The sequence below is a fragment of the Salvia miltiorrhiza genome, chromosome 4, assembly GCF_028751815.1.
Source record: "Salvia miltiorrhiza cultivar Shanhuang (shh) chromosome 4, IMPLAD_Smil_shh, whole genome shotgun sequence".
Classification (NCBI taxonomy): Eukaryota; Viridiplantae; Streptophyta; class Magnoliopsida; order Lamiales; family Lamiaceae; genus Salvia; species Salvia miltiorrhiza.
Window position 1 is genome coordinate 22,960,702 of NC_080390.1, and position 13,125 is coordinate 22,973,826.

At 40.4% G+C, this 13,125-nt stretch overlaps 1 protein-coding gene across 1 annotated transcript; it reads left to right on the forward strand.

Moving 5' to 3' along the window:
* Positions 1 to 6,870: 6,870 nt before the first annotated feature.
* Positions 6,871 to 8,878, forward strand: LOC131019446 (probable inactive receptor kinase At2g26730). The gene is made up of 3 exons (XM_057947994.1): positions 6,871 to 7,713; positions 7,891 to 8,287; positions 8,475 to 8,878. Exons 1-3 carry the CDS (start codon positions 7,101 to 7,103, stop codon positions 8,725 to 8,727), a joined length of 1,263 nt encoding a protein of 420 aa, XP_057803977.1. The 5' UTR covers positions 6,871 to 7,100; the 3' UTR covers positions 8,728 to 8,878.
* Positions 8,879 to 13,125: the final 4,247 nt, after the last annotated feature.

Here is a 13,125-nt window from a genome sequence, read left to right on the forward strand (position 1 = left end):
TGGAAAGGTCCAAAGGGCAAGAATGACAACGAAGCTAGTGGGAGTGGCAAAGCCAAAGTGGACGGCCCTACCGGCGGCGTGAAGAAGCCAACGGGAAAGGGAAAGTGCTTCAAGTGCGGCAAGACTGGGCATTGGAAGAAAGATTGTCTGATGCTCAAGGCAAAGGGACAAGGTACGTCACAAGTTCTAGTAACTGAAACATGTTTAGCTTCGTTTTCTACTCATTCGTGGGTAGTGGATACGGGGGCAACTGATTATGTTTGTTATACCTTGCAGGGCTTCAAGCCGACAAGGCAGCTAGAAAGTGATGAGATCACCATCTCCATGGACAATGCGTCGAAGGTCGCAGCTGTTGCTATTGGAGATTTATCTTTATGTTATGGTGATGACATTTTAGTTTTGAGAGATATTTTATATGTGCCGGAGTTTCGGCGAAACATAATTTCTGTTTCAAAATTGTTTTTGGATGGATATTCTGTTACTTTTGATAGGGGTGTTTCTATCATGAAAAATAACATGACTATTTGTTCTGGAATTTTGAACAACTCTCTCTATACTATTACATGTCCAATTAAAAATTCTGTCCATGTTGCATCTACATCACAAATCTGTCCTAATCCGAATAAGAGGAAGTATTATTCTTATGAACAATATACACATGCTTGGCACCTAAGGTTAGGCCACATCAATCTAAGTAGGATCCAAAGGCTCGTGTCAAATGGAGTCTTGAAAGACTTTCAAGCTGTTCCATTTAGAACCTGCGAATCCTGCATAGAGGGAAAGATGGCCTCGCATGTGTTAGAATTGATTCATTCTGACTTGTGTGGACCGATGTCCACAAGAGCTCGTGGAGGGTATGAGTATTTCGTCACTTTCATTGATGATTACTCAAGATATGTGTATATTTACCTACTTCAACGCAAGTCTGAATGCTTTGAGAAATTCAAAGAATTCAAGGTGGAAGTGGAGAAGAGATTGGGTAAATCTATCAAGTCATTGCGGTCTGATCGCGGTGGCGAATACCTCGGAAATGATTTCTTGCAATATTTGTCAGATTCTGGGATTACATCCCAGTTGACTGCACCGGGTACTCCCCAACAGAATGGTGTAGCAGAGAGAAGAAATAGAACTCTTTTGGAAATGGTACGATCGATGATGAGTTATGCATCGTTGCCTATTTCATTTTGGGGATATGCCTTGGAAACAGCGACTTACTTGCTGAATCTAGTACCATCCAAATCTGTGCCTAAAACTCCCACTGAATTATGGTCAAGGTGAAAGCCTAGCCTAAATCATGTGCGGATATGGGGATGTCCTGCATACGTGCTTGACAAAGAGGCAAGGAAATTGGAGCCTAGATGCGAAGTAATGCTGTTTGTAGGATATCCAAGGGAAACGAAAGGTGGTTATTTCTATAATCCTAAGGATCAGAAAGTGGTTGTTAGCACCAACGCACGATTCTTGGAACATGATTATATAGATAAACACAAGTCTAAGTCCGAGATTGTCCTTCAAGAAATCGAAGGCAATGGACAGGCGATTCCATCGCCCCAGCCAAGTGTGCAAGTGAATGCACCGCAGGATACTGCACAAACCATTGTCACAGCTGTACCACCACCGCTTCATCGTAGTGGGAGGGTTGTAGTTCAACCCGATCGATTTATGTTCTTGGGAGAATCTTCGGATCTTCTTCCTGTTGATGAACAAAAAGATGTCGACCCTGATAACTTTAGACAAGCAATGAAAGATCTGGATGCAGATTCTTGGTACGACGCCATGGTTTCTGAAATAGAATCCATCACTGCTATGGATGTATACGAGAAAACTGAACTACCTGATGGCTTTGAAGCTATAGGTAGTAGGTGGATATACAAGAGAAAGCGAGATTCGGATGGCGAAGTCGCAGCTTTTAAAGCTAGACTGGTGGCGAAAGGTTGTACCCAGGAACAGGGTATAGATTACGATGAAACCTTTTCGCCGGTTGCCATGCTTAAGTCTATCCGAATACTCCTTGCCATAGCAGCCCATATGAACCTTGAGATTTGGTAAATGGATGTCAAAACCACTTTTCTAAACGGTTTCCTTGAAGAAGGAAGGGACATTTATATGCAGCAACCTGAAGGGTTTGTGAAAAAGGGCGAAGAGCATCTTGTTTGGAAGCTGAAAAAGTCCATTTATGGACTTAAGCAAGCTTCGAGGTCATGGAACACGCGTTTTGACGAGGTAATTAAATCTTATGGATTTACTCGATGTGAAAACAAAAGTTGCATGTACCGGTTAGATGCCAATGTCGACGTGGTTTTCCTTGCACTTTATGTAGATGATATCCTCCTCATTGGCAACAATGTTGAGCTATTATCAGACATAAAGAAGTGGTTATCCGAACAGTTTCAAATGAAGGACTTAGGAGATGCAGCGTACATCCTGGGGATCAAGGTTGTTCGTGATCGCCAGAAAAGGATGTTGAGCTTATCTCAAGCGTCCTACATTGATACTGTGATTGCTCGTTTTAGCATGCAAACTGCCAAGAAAGGCTTGCTACCTTTCAGACATGGCATTCCTCTGTCTAAGGACATGTGTCCTAAGACGCATAGTGAGGTTGAGGAAATGAGGAAGGTACCTTATGCTTCCGCCGTAGGTAGCCTCATGTATGCAATGCTTTGCACGAGACCTGATATTTGCTATGTCGTTGGCATGGTTGCAAGATATCAGTCGAACCCTGGACCAGGACACTGGACTGCGGTAAAGCATATTCTCAAGTACCTGAAGAGGACTTGAGATTATAGGCTAGTTTACCAATCAGACAGTCTATTTCCTTTGGGTTACACCGATTCGGATTTCCAGGCTGACCGGGATGAGAAGAGATCTACCTCTGGCTATGTGTTTACCTTGGGAGGTGGAGCCGTATCATGGAGGAGTGCAAAGCAGAAATGTATTGCAGACTCCACCATGGAAGCCGAATATGTAGCTGCTTCTGAAGCTGCTAAGGAAGCTGTATGGTTCCGGAACTACCTCTTGGATCTAGGAGTGGTCCCTAATTTGCCTAAGAGTATCATAATTTATTGTGATAACTCGGGTGCAGTGGTAAATTCTAAGGAACCCAGGAGCCACAAGGCGACCAAACACATAGAGAGAAAGTACCACATCATACGAGAAATCGTAAGCAGAGGAGATGTGCTAGTTGAGAAGATTGATACATTGGAGAACTTAGCTGACCCTTTCACGAAGAGCTTGCCGCAAAAGGCCTACGAGAAGCATGCTCGAGGGATGAGGCTGCGGTTGATGCCACCCACTTAGAGAAAAACTTTCAGTATAAGTGGGAGAAGAAGTGAAGTGTTTGTTGTAATAGCTAGTATTTAGACACATTGTATACTAAAAGTTTTGCTTTAGTATAAGTGGGAGATTGTTGGATTTGTATACTGAAAGCAAGAACGTTTTATGCTTGTATACAATGATTCTTGTGTTCACTATTTTATCTCCTATCTGATTGGGTTCATGATTGCATATGTATGTTCTTTATCTCTATATAAGTAGATTATATGGTGTGTTGTAGATCACAGAAGACCGTATAATTGGAATAACCTTAAGAGATATAATATAATCACAGCCGAAATAACTCTAAGACAAGTTATTGGTTTAGGCTGCGGTATAGATGGAAGTAGTTTGTCTTGACTACTTATCTATACTGGTACGTCATAACGTATTGGTAGGACCACAGTGAGATGTATTCTTCTATCTGACTTAAGTGAAGAATCAAGATCTCGGTAACTTATATGATCTTAATACTAATAAGATTTCAGATATATATGTTGATTCGTTTATCACTTTGATTTACTATGAGCGAGAGTTATATAGTAACTTGAGTACTCTGTATCTTGGGTGATAGCGGTAAATATATGATATTTGATTATCTATATTAGTACTCGTATCCGTATAGGATAATGACATCCCCTTAAGGAGCTCAATAATATTTATTGCGCTAAACCCTGCAGGTTGATTAAGTTCAAGCGCAATAATAAGGTTTGAGTGGTGCTGCTTAAGGATTACAAAGAGATTAATTAATTAAGGCTGTTAGAGCTCTAATTAATTAATGGATGTCAGATATTTTAAATACGAGGATTTAATAAGTCTAAATACAAGCCCCGACTCATCACCGGCAATAAAGGGGTAAGTCAGTATCGGTTCTCTAGTGGAATGAACTGATATTTATAAATTAATTATGGTCTGGGCTGACCATAGATAAATTAATTTATTTGAGGCCCATCTTTATTCCTTGTATCTGGTCCCTGGACTGGCCCAATGTCTCCTAGCCCAAGTAGGGCTAGAAATCGCCCAGCCCTAGTAACTGGCACCCCCTCATCTGTTCTGTATTATATAATACAGCTGTCAGCTCTCAGGAAATACACACTGATAATTATTAGGGTTTTTGAGAGCTGAGGAGACGCAGGAAACGTGTAGGGATTTCTAGCTTGGGAACTTTCACAGCTCGTTGTCCATCCAACGGTGAAAGCTGAGCGGGATACAGTCGAGAAGATCAGCAGTACTGGAGTCCTTTAACACGATCATCAACGACCTCTGCATCCGCTTTACAAATAAGTAATTCCTAACACCTATGTGCAGCTGTTAAATTCATAGGAGCATGTTTAAGATTAATCGTTGTATGATAAATTAATAATAACCAAGAAAGGATCATCGGGCAAAGCGGAACGTTAATTCAATTTAATATTCCTTCAACCTCTTCTGGCTTCGTGTTCCCACATCGCCCTTACCTCAGGCTCTTCCTCAGGCGACCAAGCAAACTTTTTATGTTGAAAGAAATAGTTAATTTAATATATAACATTTAACAATAGATAATGATAAATTTATATGTACTATAAATTCAATTATACCCATAGTTCCTCAAAGTACGAATCCTTCACCCTCGGTGGAGTCAACCTCCAAGTGTACCCGCCTGAGTTATCAACCCTCTTAAATGCTTTAGTGCAGGCTTTGGCCAGGCCCACTGGCTCCATCAACACACAATGTACCCGCCAGGCTCACAGGCGTCCGGAGACAAGAATGTCGGGAGAGCCGAGGAGACGTTGGTGGTCTGGACGAAGCCATTCCTCACGAACAACAGGAAAGTGTTGAGGATCATGGACTCGAGGCTCGGAGGGCAGTAGTCTAAGAAGGGGGCGACGCAGGCAAAAAGCAGCTATCGCCTTGCGCTGACTCGACAACGATTCCAAGAATCGGCCAGCCATGGCGGAGGTCTTGGCCGCCCTCGACAACGTCCAGAAGTCCATAGCTGCTCCCAGAATCTCACATCGAGCTGTGAATCGTAAGCTGAGTCCTCATAGATAATGAGGCAGTCGAGGTTAGAGTAGTAGATGTATTTATGTTGATGTATTTGGAAATATGTTGGGAGATGCAACTTTTGAGTGTGCTACATATTTTGAGTGGCTTCATCAACAATGATTTGATGTAATGTTGGATGAACGATGTTTGAATGAATGTATGAATTTTTAGTATTAACGAATGTATTTTTTGCTTTCTATTATGAGTTTTTGGATTTTATGAAATATATATTAAAAAAATAGAAAATATAAATATAAGTTTCAAAAAAAATTGTAATTTGAAATAAAAAGCGAATAGATGACGGTCACTATGTCTGTCATCTATTAGAGAATAGACGACGGACAAAAAAACTGTCATCTATTCTCTAATAGACGACAGACGCGCATGCACGTATTGTCTATTAGCTGATAGACGACGCGCTTGCGTCCGTTGTCTATTAGCGCCCCCTAATAGACTACACCCACATTTATGACAGACGATTTTCAAATAGATGACACGCTTCACATGTCGTCTATTAGCATTTTTCTTGTAGTGATTACTACCGTCGTCATCAGATGTCAACGGTTGATCGTCGTTTTCTGGTTCATTGCCATCTTCAATGTCAATGATTTCACCGAGGGGATGAACAAGAAGTGGCTAGTCAATGTCTACAGTTGTGTGGGTAGACATAATAGTAACAACCTCTTCTTGGAACGGTTGATCTAATGTTAAGTTAGATGCGGCAGTAAAGACTTCAACCTTTGATCTTGTGTTGACTTTGCATGCTGACCACCAGTTTTTCTTTGATTGGTTCGTACTGGGATAGGAGCAGTAAAACACTTGAACTATCTGACTCGCTAAAACAAATGGATCATACTTCTTATATCTCCTTGTGTGGTTCACTAAAACCAACTTGAAGTCGGTATCAATAGAAGTCCCTGAGCAGACAAGTCAAACCATTCACATTTGAACAAGGGTTCGATTTTAATTTATAAAATAGCGGCGACAAAACGCTGCCGGTAATAACCGCCGGCGTTGCCGCTGGTAATTAATATCTCCATTAAAATTAAATTATTTTAAAATTACCGGCGGCGCACTGCCGGTGATTACCGGCGGCGATCTTGCCACCGGTAATGCCGCCAGTAAAATTAAAGAGGCGGGTCGGCTTGTTTATCGTCGTTGTGCTGTCGGTAATTACCGGCGGCAACTCCATCGCCGGTAATAGGCTCCAATATTTTCACGTTTTTTTGTAGTGTTACCTCGCCGCCAATAATGCCGTCGGTAAAATTAAAAAAGCGGGTCGCCTTGTTTGCTGCCGTTGTGCCGCTGGTAATTACCGGCGGTAGCTCCGCCGCCGATAATTCTCGCCGGTATTTCGGCTTTTTTTTGTAGTGTCTGTATCACTAAAATACGACACTATATAGATGATGCAGTATTGAAGTAAATAGAGTGGGATAATTTTAGGAGATATACATTCATGTCGCAATAGGCTTTTCCAAGAGGACAAAAAAATGATAAACTCTCCGAATTGAACATAGATTTTACCGGTTTGAAAACCAAGAAACAAGATGATCAACTCTCCCAATCTCAATAGATAACATGCGCGCAAATTCCCTCGTATTCTCAGCAAGACAAAACTTCATTGTTCCACAACCAAATTTCCAACTCTGAGCTGTCCCAAGAATCCCAATGGAATATCTACAAATACCTCCAAACAAATCACTATATCCCTAACCCTAATTAAACTTCATTTCCAAAACAATGCTCTCATCACTCAATCCACAATGCACATTCCAAATCTCTCCAGTTGCCTACTTTTGGCCGTCGTCTTGGGCACGGCCTCATGCAACGCCAAAGAGGAATCTGCAGGCGGCTCCTCAGATCTCGTAGCCATTCTAGTGGTGGCCAACGTGATCGTGCTCGTCGTCATCCTCTTCCTCCTCATCATATACTACAAAAAGTACACCAAGCTGAAGCGAGCCACGAAGGAGCACGACATGGCGCCTCGAGACAGAGAGCACGACAGCACGATCTTGGAAAGAAAGAGATCAAGCCCCGGTGGCGGAGGGAAGGGGAAGCTGGTGTTCGTGGGCGACGGAGGTGAGCCCGAGTTCAATCTCGACGATCTGCTGAGGGCTTCGGCGGAGGGATTGGGGAAAGGCAACTTCGGCAGCTGTTACAAGGCCGTGATGGAGATCGGGCAGGCGGTGGTGGTGAAGCGCCTCCTTGATTTGAGGCCTTTGAGCGGTGAAGAATTTGTGAGACATGTGAGAGCCATTGCTGCTCTCAACCACCCCAATTTGTTGCCTCTTCTCGCCTACTATCACTCCAAGGGTGAAGAGAGGCTTTTTCTCTACCGTTTTGCTACACATGGGAATCTCTTCAATCGACTTCATGGTACGTACTATACTTTTATTTTACTTTTAAATTAAATCTTTATAAAAGAATATAATTAATGACGAGACACCAGCAAATTGTGGAAGATCAGAGGATATCATCCGATTTCAATGGTGTTTGTGAATAGTAAATGTGAATATGTTGCACCTAATTTTGGTTTGGTTGACGGCGGAGCAGGAGGGCGGGGCACGAGAGAGCGGGTCCTGTTCCGGTGGAGCTCGCGGCTGGCGGCCGCACGCGGCGTGGCGAGGGCACTGGAGCACCTCCACCGCCACAGCAGGAGCGAGGCCACGGCGCCTCACGGCAACCTCAAGTCCTCGAACGTGCTGCTGGACGAGAACGAGGAGCCGCTGGTGTGCGACTACGGGCTGGTGCCGCTGGCTGCGCCGCCGGTGGCGGCCCAGCGCATGGTCTGCTACAAGACCCCCGAGTACCAGTCGCGGAAGAGCATCTCCAAGAAATCCGACGTCTGGAGCTACGGCTGCCTCGTCTTCGAGCTCCTCACCGGGCGGATTCCAGCGCACTCGGCGCCGCCGGGGACCAACGGCGTTGACCTCTGCGGCTGGGTCAACAGGTGATGTTTTATTTTTTATGATAGCCTTCTTTATCTAATTTTTTTAAGGATAAAACACATGAAAAAATACCATCAGATGATTAATTGAGTGAAAAAATGAAGGAAAAGAGAATTAAGTACTACATGTTTTCATGAAAGAGAATGCAGTCTTGATTGTTATTTTAATATGAATCTTAATGACCAACAGGGCGGTGAGGGAGGAGTGGACGGCAGAGATATTCGACCCAGAGATCGTGGTGAATAGGGGCGCCAACCAGTCGATGCTGAGGCTGATGCAGATCGCCATGAAGTGCTGCGATAAGTTGCCGGAGAACCGGCCGGAGATGGCGCAGGTGGTGGCGGAGGTGGACAAGGTGGGCGCCGCCATTGATTCCGAAGACGAGGAGCTCGCTTATTCTTCGCCGCTCACCGATGACTCCTACTCGCTTAAAACAATCTAGTTCATCATTATTTGTACCCCATTTTCTCTCTTTAGATATTTTCAAATAATATTAAAAAAAAATGATAAAGGATTAAGAAAAAAGTCAATTAGTGTATAAAGTGAGTTGATTGAAAATATTTAAGAAAAATATTTTAAGTGAGTTGTTGTATAAAATAGGTTGGACTCACCATTAATAATATTTTAAAGGGGTTATGGCCATAAAAGTTACAAACTTTGAAAAAAGTTGTATTTTTCACCTGATTTTGAATTAAATCAAAAAACACATGAATTTATATTTTTGTTGCAATTTTCACCCGAGTTTGACTTTCGGTGAAATTAGAACTTAGTTTATAATCGGAAGTTTACCTGATATTGGTCTAACTTCTGATAATAATGAGTATTTAGAAGCTCGAATGTCTAAGAAGAAAAAAAATACTTGACTTAATTTCGACTATCAATTATCTCTAATTTCGTTGGAAATCAAATTTAGGTGAAAATTGTAACAAAAATATTAAATTCATATATTTTTGGCTTAATTAAGATTCAGGTGAAAATTGCAATTTTTTTCAAAATTCGTGTTTTATGTGGCCATAACGTCTATTTTAAATAGTTAAAATAAAATTATTAAAAAGAGTATGAAACATTATTAATGGGACGTCCCAATATAATAAGTGATATATTAATACCGATGGAGCACTAGTTTTAATTTTAAAAATTTGTTTGACAATTACTAAATTTAAACATTCATTATTTGTTAACAAGTTTGCTTTTCGATCCAATTTAATATTGACATTGATGCTAAAAATTTGAGGTGCCCAAATCAGCCAACAAATAAAAGAAGTTTTTATTTATCAAACGTCACTAAGTTGTGTTTTCACAAATAAATCACAATGGAATCCGACCTCATTAGTAAAATCGAATAAAATAATAAAGGGTAAATATCATATTATTAAAATTCTAACTATATCTTCTTTATTAAAAATATTAAATTATAAGAAATACAGTATTTTTTAAATTTTCAAATTATTAGATTTGTATAAAAAATGTCATGTATCTATTTTTCGATTTACGGAATTGTGATGTGGCTCACCAAATGTCACAATAAAATTTATATTTTACTTTTTTAAAATAAAATGACTTTTTATTTTATATCCTTTTTAAATTCCACGTTGGATTAATGAGAACGGCCGTGTTTATTCCCTTTTTCTTAACAAATTAAATTGTGAATCACATAAACTCTTTCTTTAATATTTTACGGTTATTATTCTATAAATACACAGTGTCAATTTTCTTTATCCATATAAGAAAAAAACGATCACCAGACAAAATTGAGAAGAAAATGAAAGATTATGAATTGTGTAATCGATTTTTTTAAAGGGCTAATGGCCGCTAAATTCTATAACTATTTTCATTTTCGCGTTTTCCATCGTTCTCAGAAATTCTGCCTCAGTATATCACAACTAATTAAGAAGTCGCGATTTACATCATGCGATGTTTTCCGGCAAAATTGAAGATGACTTGGTAGCCGGACTAATCTACGTGGCATAGAATTTTGATAGACAAACTAACGTCGTTTTGCCTTACGTTTCTTTGAAATTATTAGTCACAAAACGACGTCGTTTTGTTGAATAAATCTCCGTCTGGGGTTGGAATGGGGAACAGAGAGATAGATGAGAAGGAGGAAGCGGCGTCTCCGTCGTGGCCAGGGAAGGAGACGGTGCTGCGTGGGGTGGCGTCAACCCAGATCGGAGGGAGGAGAACAGAGAGATAGATGAGATCTGTTGAATTAGGGTTCCGGCCGACAAGCAGCGACTTCGCCAGCGGAGCTTGAGAGAGAGGTGGGCGGAGCTTGAGAGAGAGGTGGCGGCGGCGTACAGTGAAGTGGGGTTAGATTGGGGAATGGTGAGGCGAATATGTCCGCGGATAGGAGTTTTGAGAGCAGAGGAAGGAAGCGACGTCTCCACCATCGCCGAGGAAGGAGACGGTGCTCCGTGGGGCGGATCGGAGGGAGGAGAACAGAGAGATAGATGAGATCTGCTGAATTAGGGTTTCGGCCGGCGAGCAGCGACTTCGCCAACGGAGCTTGAGAGAGAGGTGGCGGCGGCGCACGGTGAAGTGGGGTTGGATTGGGGAATGGTGAGACGAATATGTCCGCGGATAAGGGTCTGTGAGAGGGGAACGAGGGCGGCGGCCTTCCGGCCGGCGGGCAGCAACTTCGCCGGCGGAGCTTGAGAGAGAGGTGGGCGGAACTTGAAAACGACGTCGTTTCACTACACGTCATTTAAAAAAAACACAGGTAATTGCCATGTAGATGATAATCACCCTTGTCAGCAAATAAAATGCCACGTAGATTAAGTTATGTTGCCGAAAAATTTCGCCGGAGGCAAATCGCGACTGGAGGATTAGTTGTGATATACTGAGGCAAAATTTCTAAAATCGATGCAAAACGCGAAAACGAAAATAGTTATAGGATTTAGCAGCTATTAATTAGCCCTTTTTTAAAATAAGTACAATTTCCAAATTCGAGCATATGTTATGAATTTACATGCTATTTGCCCTTAATAATATGCGTGAAGATGTGTAAATAGTCAAGATAACTTGGAAAAAAAAATTTGAATAATTAACGACATAAAAAAATGATTAATATCTGCCAAAAAAATAAAAAGATTTGACTTTACTTAATTATAGTAAATAACAATTAGAATCTGAATGAGTTTTAATGGTTATAAATTTTTACATAAAAAAAGCTAATCAAATCAGAAAAATAAGGGGCAGTTAGATGTATACAATCTTTCTATATAATCATTTAAAATAAATAATATATAAAAATATAGTGTTTATTATAAATTATAAATTTATACTTTATTATATTATCCCTTTGATAATGAGTAAAATATGCACCAACGCTGTGCATAACATGGCTGGAATATTACTATTTATTCTTATTATTATTATGAATATTATTAATATTTGGTGCAGCTCTGACTTGACATGACTGACTTTCAATCGGGAGTTATCGTGGTTGCTTAACCCGACTCTCGATTTGGCAAGTTCAGCTCTGCCTCCTAGGTATATCACGCCAGCTCTAGCAGCTCAGTTACAAGATAGAGATCAGAACAAGGATTGAGCCTACTTGAGTCAATGAGCCCAAGTGCTAGCTAATGGGCCTAAGGGGTCTTAGGTCTACTTTAATGCCTACTTTGATTCATTTACCTATCATTGTAAAATGTACTCCCTCCGTCCCGCGAGTCTTGACACGTTTGGGTTCGGCACGGGAATTAAGGAGTTGTAGATTAGTGTTTTAAGTATGTAATTAATAAAGTATAAAATTGATAAAGTAGGAGAGAGAAGGTAATAAAAGTGATAAAGTAGGAGAGAGAATATAATAAAGGTGATAAAGTAGGAGAGAGAAGTTAATAATTATTGCCAAAAAAGGAAACGTGTCAAGATTCGTGGGACGGCCCAAAGAGGAAAACGTGTCAAGACTCGTGGGACGGAGGGAGTAAACAAATAAGTCATAGTGAAAATTCCGAAGATCCATCCGTAAATGTAGATCCTAGCGATCGAACCACGTAAATCTCGTGTTTTTATCGTTTTTTTTTATTCGTCGATTTTGGTTTCACCACCCTTTATATTAAAGGGTTAAAAAAGCAAACGAACTCTTAATAAAAATGAAGTTGGCCCTTTTCTTAATATATATACAAATTGTCGAATAAAAACAATAAAGAATGTATAATTGGATGCGGTGGAGTAAACTTTTCGAATTAATTAGTGACACTAAATGTTGTACAGTGAAAATTGCAGCAACATTATTTTGTGGAAAATGAGTAATTTCACCAATTAGGACAGTAGGTCCAAATCCAGATGAATTACACGGATGGGATCGCATACACCACCCATGGTTTGAGATTTATTTCAACCGTGGAATTCCAAAACCAGTGGGTAAAAAATAAGCAAATTTCGTATGTGCCAACTTTTTGGGTACATTGAGCATCAAAATATAAGGGAAATCATATAAAATACTAAATAAAGCACTTTTTATAGAAGTATGTGCTGATTAAATATACATAAATTCTTGTGTGCACATGTGCATGGTGCACCGGGTCAAATCTGACCCGGATCGGTAAACAATGAATAATTGTTAAACAGTCTAGAGCATTAATTACCAAATGAGCAATTAGTCCAGCTGGTTCGGACTCATGCTTATTATCTACGAGGTCGCATGTTTGATTCCTATGCGCTGCATTCTAGCGATTTTTTCTTCATTTGGTTGGCTTTATTAAAGGTGTCATTTAATGAACTATTTTTCTTTAAAAATTACAATATCTACATTCATAAATGATGTTATATGTATATTTGAATGATACTTTTAATTTATGTATAATGATACTGTTGTTGTTAGTAAATTATACTATCT